General features: G+C 35.3%; 1 protein-coding gene across 1 annotated transcript in view; it reads right to left on the bottom strand.

Annotated features, from left to right (window-relative positions):
* The window catches only part of PPHLN1 (periphilin 1), a gene marked incomplete at its 3' end in the record, with an annotated part of 29,606 nt that extends 17,983 nt beyond the window's left edge, over window positions 1-11,623 (bottom strand). Inside the window, exons 1-3 of the mRNA XM_009699112.1 lie at window positions 11,552-11,623; window positions 9,696-9,875; window positions 8,753-8,814 (exon numbers count right to left, since the gene is read on the bottom strand). Coding sequence (XP_009697414.1) covers window positions 8,753-8,814; window positions 9,696-9,875; window positions 11,552-11,623 — 314 coding nt within the window. The remainder of the gene's footprint in view (window positions 1-8,752; window positions 8,815-9,695; window positions 9,876-11,551) is intronic.
* Between the last annotated feature and the right edge of the window lie 1,719 nt (window positions 11,624-13,342).

Genomic DNA, 13,342 nt, shown 5'->3' on the forward strand with positions numbered 1-13,342 from the left:
GGGGGTTGGGGGTTTTCTTTGGGTTTGTTTCATTTTTTTACTTCACAGTCAGTACTTGCCAAGCAAGTCAATGTAGGTAAGCGTTTCTCTAATACACACACTAAGTATCTGAAAGAAAGAAGGAAATATTTTTGCACTGTATCTTTAGGGGCATATGTGAATTTTATGTTCAGCAAGCTTTTACTCTTTTTCCCAAAGGTTATCTTTAAAATTCTTAAATAGAAGAACCCAGAAACCATGAAATCTCTCTGCTAAAGGAGCTCTTAAGGCTTTTCATCGGTATGCCGCAGAATACTGTGAGTTCACTGATACTTAAGAGAAAGCAACAAGTAGTGTACTGTAGTAGTATATATGATTTGATCAACCCTTGTGGTTGGCTTTCTAACACTATCAATAAAAAGCTGCAAAAGGAAAGAGCAAGTTGTGGAACAGGTTTGTAAGCAGTAATACCTTATGTCAGTAATACTGACACACAATACCCTTACTATATTTAGTTTTCTTCTTTCCAAATCCCTTAATGAGATCTATAAATCAGAAAAACACTCCATTTTTCTCTATATTAGACAAATGCTCCGCAAATCGCCATGTTTTTATTCTTAAAGTGAGATTTGAAGCAATTAGGTCAAATAGGTTTCATTTGCTTATGCCCCAAGGTTTTGTAACAGTGATATGGACTTCTGCATAGCAAACGTAAGTGAAAGTTAGCAAACTACCTCTGCTTTTGGATTTCTCAAGATAAAAGACATTAGATGTATACGAAGAAAAACATTTATTGTATGTAATGCATTTTTTATTTATTTGATCTCATTCCTTCCTGTCAAGTATGTAGTTTGTTCAAAATCAGAAAGCCCCAAGTTAAGTCAGACATTTCCTCTTATAAATTATTCAGCCATGTAGCTTTATCTTTTCTTTCCAGTTTGCTTTTTCCTTGCACTTTGATTACAGTTTACAACCACATTAACAGCTATTGCCTTTTTTTTTAGGCCATTTCCTATATATTACAAACAGCACTTACTCGAACATATTTAACACAGACAGCCATGCTACTTGGGTATATTCCATATTAAAAATTCTTTTGCAGCTACTGTATGCCTTCAGTTATTCCAGTGATTTAATAACAGTAAACTTCAAGGCATAGCTCCATAACAAGTCATACTGATTCAAACTGATGCTGCTACAACCATAATCTTCTCAGCCTTCCTTAAATCCATATTCCCACTCCATGCCTAACCATGCATTGATATTTTCTCCCAGGCAACCAAACTGGTAGATAATTGTTTAATTGATTGTGGTGGGTTAGCATGCAGTACCAGCTTAGATAGGTTTAACCTGCTGCGGAAATAGATTTTTACTGTAGGAAGATCAGTCTCCTTACTGCACTCATGACACATGCAACTATTAAAGGTCAGATTTCAGAAGAGAAAGCCATTCCCACAGCCAGGTGACACAACACGGTTGCGCATCATGGCGTCAATATTCAGTTCCACTTAGACAAAGGCATTTAGTATCAACTCACAAACTAATACTACAAAGCTCCGTATTCAAGGGAAAGAACCTTGTATGGTTATACAAATATGTATCATGAATAAATGTCAAGACTAACATCAAGAATAATTCGTTAGCATGCAAAAATAGCATCACCTTTTAAAAACAGCGTGAGATCATGGAATTGTTTTATTGATGAACTTTTCCTCAGATGTACATCATAAGACAATCAAATGCAGCAGTAAGTGGAAATGGCATATCAAAAATCTTCTCTATGCACTAAAATGCTTAACAAAAGGATGCCTATACTGTCAATAAAAAGAAACTTCTTCCTCTCCTCTACTGTATCCTAGTATTCCCACCCTCTCTCCACGGGAATTAAAGTCCCTGAAATGTTTAGTATATTCAAAATATAACAAACAAGTCCTTGGAACCTAACAGATGAAGATTTTATCTTCCTAAGGGAAATTACGTACAAGTCCTCTATGACAATACTCCCCATCCTGAGAGAGCCATGACTACATTAATTAAGCCAAGTCATTGGCTCCTCGTTGAGATGATTTAGCCAGATGCCACCTTAACAGTAGTTGTCTGGACTCAAAGTGATACTCCCTTCTCTTTTCCTCCCCACTCTCTCTCAGTACCTAGCTGGTTTTCAACATGTTTTTTAGGAAACCTTTCCAGAATAACCAAGTGCTACCCACGGGAGTTTGCCTCCTTATTTCCCACTACAGCATTAACTTGCGAGTTTGATACCATCTACCACCTGATTAAAATGCTAGCTATAAAACTGGAACAGACGACCTTGCTTTTTAAAGTCTTCTTTAAAGTGAGGTATTAGCCAAGATCTTACAGTGTAAAGGTACATAATCTTATCTGTAGGCATGTTGCCCTATCAGACATCATGAACAGAGGATCTCCTTACAGTTTATCAGTATTATCTAACATCATTGATAAGAAGAAAATAATCCATTTCCCAAAATGTGACTTAGTTTTAAGCAAATCAACGTTATTACAAAACTTAACTGAGTTTGCACACTACTGAATTTTTCTTTACCTGTATATCATAACATACTAATAGCTGTAGTAAACAGTTCTCATGCAATAACCACTGTTAAAAAATATAATGATGACACCAATTTCATACAACAATTTACAACCTTACAAAAACTGCAGTGAGAAACAGTTGTACACACAAAAAGCCATAGATTCTTAAAACACAATGTAGCTTTGAATCAAAAGCAAGTTGAATAAACACATGATAGCAGTTGCGAACTGCCATGATGAGAACTTCCAGGTTTTTTGTTACCAGATTTGGTACGTTTACTGTGATTGTTGTCAAATAAATACTTACAAGTCAATTTACTACCGAGCTGTTCCTTATTCAACAATAATTCAGGCCGAGTTTTTAAGAACATCAAAGTATTCTTTGAGAAGATTATAACTACCTGTCTTTAGTTTTAAAACGCTAAGTGGTATCTGCATGAGAAGATTAGAGTTCTTAAAATCTATTCAAAATAAAAACCCATGGTCCAAAGGAACCCAAAGCATTAGTAACACAATTACACATATATAATTTTGGCCAACTAACAAAAATCAAATTATAAAACATAAATCATAGTTTGCAAACAAACTGGTTGTCCCAAGCACAAAAGAGCTAAAGAGGAGGTGGGGCAGAAAACAGCCCTCAAAGAAAATGCAGCAACTACTGAATCGGTAAGACTGCTGCATAAGACATGAAGTGTAACATGAAGTCATTAAATACTTAGGGTAAACCAGAATCTACTTTTAAGTTATCTATTACCTATTATCTTGTTCCAAAAAGTTTTAACTCCCCTTCCCACCCCCCACTCCCAAATATCATAAGCCAAAGTAAACTAATTTAGCTAACAGTCTAATACAATGGGTCTTCTGAACTAAAGATTTCACAGACAAGTCTTTGCCTGGAGTTGTAGACAGGTATAATGAATCTACCACAATGACCTCTCATAAGGAAACTGTAATTTCATATCTGAATAAACAAGTTACTCTAGTAGTTTGTGTGAACGCCTGAGAGGTTCAATGTTCTGGCAGAGATTTTATTTATCTATTAAAATAAAAAGGCACGTGCTAATGAATATGATTAGAACTCTGCTTATCAATCTCTGTCAGAAACAAGACCATTTTCTTTGGGTGACTGCCATATTTATTTCCCTCCACACATGTTTTTTAACGAAGAATGAGGTTCTTGTATGGTGTCCCTTAAGACCTGTCAAATATTGCAACAGAACAGCAGACTTATGTATATTTTTAGCACCATCTCATAAATCCCTTTGGCTTTCTCTTTTATAAGCAAGACAAAGATTAGTTTCCATTACAAGAAAGTTTAAATCCAAAGCGTAAAGACCTCCCACAATATAATAGGCTGGTTTAAATGAGTATAAAATTTTTAAACAGGTTCGCTGTTTCATTCATTAAAGAAAAAATGGGGGGGGGGGGCGCGGGCGCAGGGACACAAGAAACAAGCTACCCCTTATAATTCAAAGGTGATTGCACAGTGATAATGTAAAGATAACTGCCTCAGCCTATGACATATCTGAACCTTCAGTATTAAATCCTGCTTTATTCAGAGAAGTCAGTGACCCTTAGCTTCTATCTTGAGACTCTTTCATCAGTAATTTTGGTATAAAATAACCATTCTTGCCAAAGAACAATTTTCTTCTTAATGTACAATCTTCAGACCACTCCTCTAGAACACCCTGTCTTCACATACTGCACCTGCAAGGCGTAATCACCAGCTGGAAGAGTAGTGCAAGCACAGATCAGAAAGCCATGATTGCTGGGGTTCTATCCCCCACTTTGCTACCAAGTTTCTTCACAGCCTTCAGCAAACAATCTCACCGTGAAGGTTTATGCATCTATGAAAACTGGAATATATTATGCTTCACCACCCTAAAGAGGTAACTTTAAGCTTAATGTTCTGAAAATTTTACGTGGCTTTCTGAGGAAAGTCAATGTGCCATTGATTTAAAAGATTTTCAAAACAAAATATAGAACTGACTGATGAATCTTAGTTGTACACATATCATTGTTTAAAATTAATTAATTTTGCCAGACAGTTTTCTTTCATTTCTAGCATCAAAATTACTTTTTTATTATATTTATTACAAAATATTTCCTGTGCACTCCACAGATAAGCAGATCTGTTTCATATACACAAATGCATTAGTAATAAAGGCTGGACTAAGACTACTTCCTAATTTCACACAGGACATGGGAAGAAAAGAAAAACCAACAACCAATAAACAAGAGAAGACATGTAGTAGCAGCAAGTTTCTGTCGTTAACAAAGGAAAACTTATTCATATCAACTACTTGAGAGGAGATATTCAAAATGTCCTACGTGAGTCACTTCTCAGGAGTCTATATTATAGGAACCAACATTACTACTGATGCAGACTACTTTGTCTACAAATATGGCAATCCTTGTTTTACAAAAATCTGGACCTCAGATAATTTTAAGGATCAAATTTAATGCATGTATAGCTGGGATTTACAAGTGCGTCATTTTGTAATTTCTCTTTGAAGATGAGTCTTGCCCATCTTAAGTTGCCAAGTTTCGCATATTTCACATCTTATGAACTCAGTTTGGCTGGAAAAAAAAAAAGAGTGAAGTAATGCTCTGTGCACTCAAAAGGATTAAAATTTAGTATGACTAAAGCGAACAGCAGCTAGCAATCTTCTAAAGTGTTTCACACTGAAAACTTCATCTGACTTTACACATTGCTCTGAGGCCCATACAGAAGTACTATAAAACTGGAGTTCTTCAACATACAACAGCATAGTTCCCTGCAAACTTTTCAAAAAATCTGACATGCATAAAATAATTCAAGTGCTTTGAATAAATTAGTTTGATATATCACTAAAGACAAGTAGTAACACAGCCACAGAAGTGATCAACATCAGTAAAAGATAAATGTACAAAGAAGTCATGTGTTATTTGATCTCTACTCCTCTCATAATTTCCAAGTTTCACAATTCTCATAGCATCAGCGACCAAGACATTAAAACTGTCATTGTGCGTGCAGAAAATTCTCTGTTCTCCAAACTAAGACTTTCTGCTTTGATGTACAATTCTTTATACATGCCAACTAGGCTTGAACCAAGAGGCACTTCAAACCAAGCTATGACTGTAAGGTTACACAGTTCATATCAGTTCCTGGAGCTCAGAAATCCAGCAAGAATCCCTTAGGTCAGAACAAGAGAAAAAGGGCTGGGAACTCATTTTGAAATCTATGCCCAGCACATACCCTGAATTAGGCTATTTTTTTTACATACGAAATATGATACATCCATAAAGGAGTCACGGTCAGGATGAGAGCTGTTCACTGGGCATAGGATAAAACAGAGCTAACAACTCGCAAGAACCGAGTGGTCCAGGAAAGAGTAGAAGCAGCAGTAATGCTCCGCTCAATGGTAGACTACTGGCAAATGACAGCTGCTTGGAAACTGGAGTGTAACCCCCTAAGAAGAAAGAAGGCAAGAAAAAAAAAAAAAAAAGACAGCTAAGCCAAGTGGTAGAACCTTGACAATCCTCTCATCACTCGGGGAGAACTGCTGCTGCTCAACAGACACATCACAGCTCAAGCCACAGCTATGTGACTGCTAAGTAAGCACGCGCTTCCTATTTTCAAGGAAAAGGCAAGAAGCTTAAAAAAAAAAAAAAATCCACAAAAGAAACAACAGCAGCAACCAAAAAATTCCACTCCAAAAAACCACACCTAACAGATAGTTTCTTCAACATAGGAAACTCTCACTCCCCAAAATTCTTCATCAAGTAAGGATTTTTGATATTCCAGATAAGCAGCTTCTTTTACTTTGTGAGACTCTTGAGTAATGTTTTTCAGCATTTCTAAGAAAGATAGTGGGAACAAAAATGGAAAGTGGAAAGAGTAAGAGATTAGAAACTACTTTTTGACAGTTAAGTTGCCAAAAATCAAAGCGGGAAAATGTGAATGATTAATGCTTAAGAGGAAATGCTAAACATAATATTGACAACTTCTTACAGCACATTTTTAGCTGCTGAATGAGTTTTTAAAAATACTCAAGAAAACTAATCATTTATGTCAATAAAAGAGCTATTCTTTTTAGAATTTATAGTCACTGTACTGACTACAAAAACCTATTAACTTCACAAGTCTCCTGAGTATCTTTAGCTTCATGAATCTAAGTTTGTACTATGCTTTAGCCATGTTCCATGCAATTTTTTAAAACACGCTTTTGGTTACAGTAATCTTAAATCTCCTTCTACCACCTCAAAGAAAAAAATAATTTAGATGTACTCCACAAGAACTTACCCAAAATAAATTTCATCATACCCAAAGACAAAGCATTTTCAGATATCATAATTTTTTAATCTCATGTTTTATAGTGCAAATGTCTTTGAAATGGAAAGTAATTAGCATTTTCATCACAGGAGACAACATATACCAAGTACTGTACTTTGATTTCCTCCGCTGAGATCCACTGCATAGCTTGATTATGAGCAATATGCAAAAAAACCATTATTATTACCAAGCCTGTAATGCTACAAGTGTTTAGCAGTCCGATCACAGGCTTTTACATACAAGGTTATGTACTATTCCTGTGCTCTTCAGTACTATCAGACTTCTGATATGCTAACACATATTTATGTATCAAATCAGTAAGGTTTCAGTGAATTGCAAATACATTCCTATATCCTCAACTGAACCAAGTATCTTTATGAAGTTCTTCCATAGCGTTATTACAGTTGTACAACAGATAGATATCCTGAAATATACAATAAAGACTCAGATGGGACCACCTACCATGCGACATATTTTTAAAGTCTTCAACAAAATGAGCTGACATTTTATCCTCACATTTTAAATGGAAGAAATCAGGATGCGCTTAAGACAATCTTTTTGACCACTGGGTGCCACTCTTGTTCTGTGTAAAATAAACTGCCAGGCACTAACTTAGTCTTCTCAGTCTTTTATTTTCAGCTTCAAACAACTCTGATTCTTCTAAAGTGAGAGGAAAAGATGCAAGAATTTTTTACACAAGTTTCTGTAACACTTACTACTTTCCAAAACCCTTTAATGTTGCTTCTAGCCTCAAGAACGCAATTTTGAGAGAAGCCTACTGCACATAGCCCCTTATGGTATATGAACGATTATTTGTTTTTTTTTAAATGGTGAAGTTATGTAATGACCTAGTTACGCTATGTCTAAATCATCACATTCAAAGGAACAGATACGTACTGCAACTGTGTAGCCCTACAGCACTGTATTGCCATTGCTACTAACAGCTTCATATTGAGATTGCAAGGCCTCAAGACTGAGGCTTGAACCAAGCTTGTCAGGCTTGCTCTGAGCTTTTCCTGAACTGCCTGAAGACTTTTTTTTAACTTGGTGCAGGTTCAACAGCAATTTTTTTAATTGACCAGGTATCTATGGCTAATTTGGCTTACTTTTGTTGATCTTTGTATGGTACAACCACAGTTTTATACAGACAGCAGTAACAAGGACTTATTCTATGTACAATGAGATTTTTATGACCAACACCATAATGCAGCATATTATACCAGGTCTGTGTTCCTATAGCAGACACCTTGAGAAGTGGCATATAAAAGCAAAGCCATGAGATGACATTCTAGATTAGACTGTTAATGTTAATATTTCAGTTATATTAACAATTAATTCTTGTCTGAATATTGAAGGTGAGTTTCATCCTTGTCCATAAATTCTGAGTAACACTATCCTGTGCACTTTATCATATCAAATAATCCCATATCAAACATCAGTGCAGGCATATATATGTTACAGCTCTACCGTTTAATACTATTCCTTACATTTCATAAATAGGAACCTGAGACTAAGAATTGCTCACAGAAATTAATATAATGTGTGATGGAAATACCAACTCATCAGTCCACCTGAGAAAACAGGGATGTCAGAACAAGGCTATGGTGAACTTAATAATCCCATTATCCACCCCAGCAATCTTTAAAATGACACCGGTATCTTTCCCCTGCATTGTAGCCCCAATGTACTGCAGTCACAGAAGCAAGTATTAGACCAAAGAATTCTCTGAAGACATGAAAAAAGTGTGACTGACCAGGGAGATCCACTAAACTACTTACAGATGTCCTTTCCCACATCCCTGTCATTTCATTGCTCTGCTCTACAAACTGTTTTGATAACAAAGAAAAATGCCCTAAATAGTCCCAGCCTATGCATGCACTACCATAAATTCTTATAAAATACCTGTATTCAGGCTGTCGACTTATAGGATGATCATCCCTTGGCCATCTGTATCCTGATTCATCCTGCAACACACACATGCAAAACAATTGTGTGACATGTATCTCAACATCAGATGTGAGGTACAGTTAGTTGCCAAATTGTACTTATTTACTGCAAACCTGAAGCCTTTAATAAGATACAATAAATTAGTAATCATTCACAGCAAATTTCCTCTCAGTTTATTCACTCCACCCCATTCCTCTTATTTACTTCCTTTATTAATACTAAAGAGAGCAACTTTGAAATGCTGTACAAAACACAAAAACTACACAAGTTTATGAACTATATACATGAGATTGGACTTAAAGAAAATTTTCCTCATTGAAATGTAAATTATCATCACTAGCTTGAAATTACAGAATTTCAAACAGCTGGGTTGGAAGAAGCAGCAGTAATGACCTTTCAAAGGGACCATAAATTTTGCACTTAAGTGTAGCTTCTGGGAAAAAAAAACATGCATTCTTCATCACAACAGAATTTAAATAAGTGAACAACTGTGTGAATTAGAAGGATAGGTAGACAACATTCAATAAGCTGCACGTGCAAGGACTTGTTAAACAGAAAGACTTCGCAATCATTTTTCTATTCATACAGAGGACTTCTGGCCACTTTTCAGACTCAGCTTTCCACAGAGCTCGACACGGGTCCTTTTCTAAGTCCCCAGAGTAGCTAGGAACCATAAGAAGCAGCAAACAGATACTACTATAGAATCACAAGAGTCTTGGAAGCACAGTAACAGCAAAAAAGGAGCAAGTATCAAAACCTAGATGTTTTTTCTGTTCATTCTATTTCAGCGTATGACAACAGCAGCACCAGCAATGTTCTGTCTGAAATAACACTTTAATTGGTCAGCATTCAAGCATTAATAAGAAGGTAAACGTCATAAACATGCGAGAAGAATCACCTTACGTCCACCTCGATGTGGAGGGCCACTTCTTCGGTCATGCGCAAAACTGCGACCCTCTTCATAGTCTCTGTACTCAGCGTGACTGTAATCATCATACCGACTGTAATTCCCATCCCCAGGTCTTTCAAGCAGTGGTGGTTTCTTGGGCCCAATGTTTACTACTCTATGGTAATCATCCTAAACCACAAAACAAACAAAATCATATTGCTTTTAAAAGCTGGAAATACGTAGCGAATACGCAAAAGTAAAAAACCCAAACTATTTCTAAAGGTGGGACTATAATAATCTTAAAGCTGAAATAGCACAGGGGAACGAACACCATTAAAAATCATGCCAGTCTGATGGTAGAATAACTTATTAAATCTAATTGGACATCACTCAGATGCAATCCTTAGGCATTACAAGTTTAGTTATAGAGCGAAAATTTTCAATGTGATTTAAGTTTCTTTTGAAAGTTTAAAGCAGTAGCATTAGCTACTTTCTAAGCATCAGCTACTTTCTTTTTTTAAGCATTAGCTACACATATTTCTTAGAGACTTCTACGTTGACTTCAGAATGCAATAAAGAAAGTTACAGCTGTAATGCCTGTAAAACAAAAAGCCCATCTGAAAATACGTTTTCTTAATGTCAATAACATCCTCCACACCATATATGAATATTGTAGTGAAGATAGTGCTTGCTTCATGATCTGGATAAGCACCTTCTCAACACAGTGCAGTAGGTGATCTGAGGATTCAAGTGACAGAGAAAGTTTTAACACTCTTGGTTTTTCTTTTAACACAAGTTTCAGACAGCTTTTTACTAGAATGTAAAATCAATATATTGTATTTTCTTCAAATTAAGTGTCATACACCATTTCCAATGAATCAAAAGAATCAAAAAATTCATTTCCAAAGAATCAAAAGAAAAGCCAAATAACAGGCACCGGTACCTGTACTTTTATTTTGCCAAATGTACATTGCACAGCATGTGAACAGAAATATCAAAAAGTATTCTTAAAGTTCTATTTCAGCTGTAATAGCTCAAAAGACAAAGCTACAACCTGTTCTCTCTCTTTGTAGAGACTTCAGACACAGGAGGAAAAAACAAACAAATCCCAGAAAAAAAACCCCACAACTTACCCAACTCTTTGGCATATAGATTTTCTAAAAGCATCCTAAAGTTATTCTACAGTAGAGTAAGCATAGTTTCTGCATTTGCTTTTACAAGCATAACATATAGTAGAAGTCTCCATCCCTACAAAGTAGATTTCCATCGACACTTCTTGATAAGCATTTCCTTTATAAGGCTCTAAAACACGATTTCTTTAGTAAAGATGTATTTTCAACTCTTGCTATAAACATTTCTGTCTATACTTTAAACATTATAATAAAAAACTGCATCAGTGACAAGAACGATACCGAAAGTAGTCATTTTAACACCTCAAATCACTTCCAAAATGTATTAACATAAAAAAAAAACAAACCACAACACACAGCCTGTGGGGGGGGAACAATGTAGTATGGCCTTCAGTTCTCCAGAAGTTATTCAATATCCTGTGTTTAACAACACAAAGAATTACGGGGTGCGGGGGGGGGTCGGGTGTGTGGTGTGTCAAAATATAAATGTTTTGAAGCACTTTCAATAGATTTAAAAAAAAAACCAAACAAACCAAGATTTAATTTTGTAGGCATCCTGCAATCTCTGCGTGAATGCATTTGCTAGACTGTTGGCTTACACGAATAAGAAAAGAACAGAACTTGGGGTATACTAGGAACTTAAATATGTACGTAAATCCAGCTCTTATGGTACAAGTCAAGGTATAAAGGTATAGTATAGCAATATAATGCTAAAGAAACATACTATACACTTACATCAGGATGAATCCTCGGAGGCAGACGCTCTCTTGGAACTCTTTCATAGTCGTATCGCCCTTCAGACCACATTTCATCTCTCCGATATGCCACTAAAGACAATAAAAATCCAATTAGCCAAAATCAGACTCATTATTAATAGACTAAAGCATAGTGAGCATAGAAATAAAGGTTCCCAGACTTCTCCTGATATAATGTATTATGCACAAGCCCTGTACATTTTTTTTTAAATTACTCCATTTAAATGTAAGTCTATATAGTTATAGAAAGTAATTAATGAACTTTAAGCAAAAATAACTCACAGTATGTGCAAGAACAACTGAACAACTGGAAATTAGTGCAGTATAATCAGTATAATCACAGTACTTACAGATGCTATAAACAGCTCTATTGAAATATATGCATATTGCAAATACCAGCTGTACATATAAATTCATACACACATACCTTATAGCAATTTTGATATTGCTCTGCCAAAAATAGAGGACTCTTTTTAAAAAAGAGTTCAACTTCTATTGATTAGATTGAAAAATTTCTACTTTTTTATATAACAACTTTGGTTGAATCATTTCACCATATCAACCATCTGGAAATAGGCTGAAACACAACACATCATTCAGTTAGTACAAAGCTCCACATTTTGAATACATGATGCAGATTTCTCCTGGTTCAAATTGGGAGCCAGCAGAACACAAAAATTCCTCTTTCCAGAGAAAGGTGACTTCCAAAGTCAAAATTAGTAACTAAATGCAGGTGGAAATAAGCAATCACCATAAGAGATTCTAGTCGTGCTATGTTAGATAACACAAACTTGAGGAGCTGAAACCTTTCTGATGATTATAAAGGTGACAAATAATATACTATACATCATTGAAAACAGATAAAAGAATAGCTAGAATTATAGTTTTCAAAGTTTCCTTGCACAAAGCTAGTTCTAGCTATTAAAAAAAATCAATAAAAAGAAACAGCAGGACATTCAGAAGGAAAAATACTAACATTATCTACTTCCACAAAATAAAAACACTTAACTGGAAATAGACTTATGAGGCTACGTAAAAATATTGATTATTACACATGTTAAGAATCAACATGACAAAAGGGTTTATTAACAGTAAACAGAGGTAGTGCGAAGTCAGATCCATATTTCTGTGAAAAACAATGAACATCCGTATACTTACTTTTCTGTCAGTTTTAGCAACTCTGCTTCTGAAGATCCATTCAGTTACCTACAAAAAAAAAAAATGGAAGTTAGCAAAAAATGCAAATATATTTGTAAGTACATTTTTTTCTTTTAAGCAAATCAGACATTTAAAATCTAAGTCTTTCTACCACCTGTCCTCCATGATCTGTCTGAATTAATTCACTACAGTCAATTAAGAAAGAATATGAACTACTCAGCTGAATTCACAATATCAAAAAACTTCCCATGACAAATTATGACAGATACAACACTTTCCTAACATATTCCAGAATTTCCTTTCCCTTTCATCATCTTTTACTCACTATCTCAAGTCTCAGTTTTCCTTCCATTTACTAGCAAAAGCTTTTGGAAACTACTGTAACTGCTTTCTAAAAAACACCCAGAAAAACATTTATTATATTCACCTAACTTCTATTTATTTAACGGTCTTTCAATATCATTAAGTAGAGAAAAATAAGACTCAGTTGCATGTGATGAGAGGTTAATGAAAAGTTTGATTTAACAAATGCTTGCCTTTTGGTAATAGATAGTAAATCCTGATGGAGTAGCTCTTTCCTCAACTGTAACAAGCCTTTATGTTCAGAGATTTT

Source organism: Cariama cristata, unplaced genomic scaffold, assembly GCF_000690535.1.
Source record: "Cariama cristata isolate BGI_N322 unplaced genomic scaffold, ASM69053v1 scaffold16554, whole genome shotgun sequence".
Classification (NCBI taxonomy): domain Eukaryota; kingdom Metazoa; phylum Chordata; class Aves; order Cariamiformes; family Cariamidae; genus Cariama; species Cariama cristata.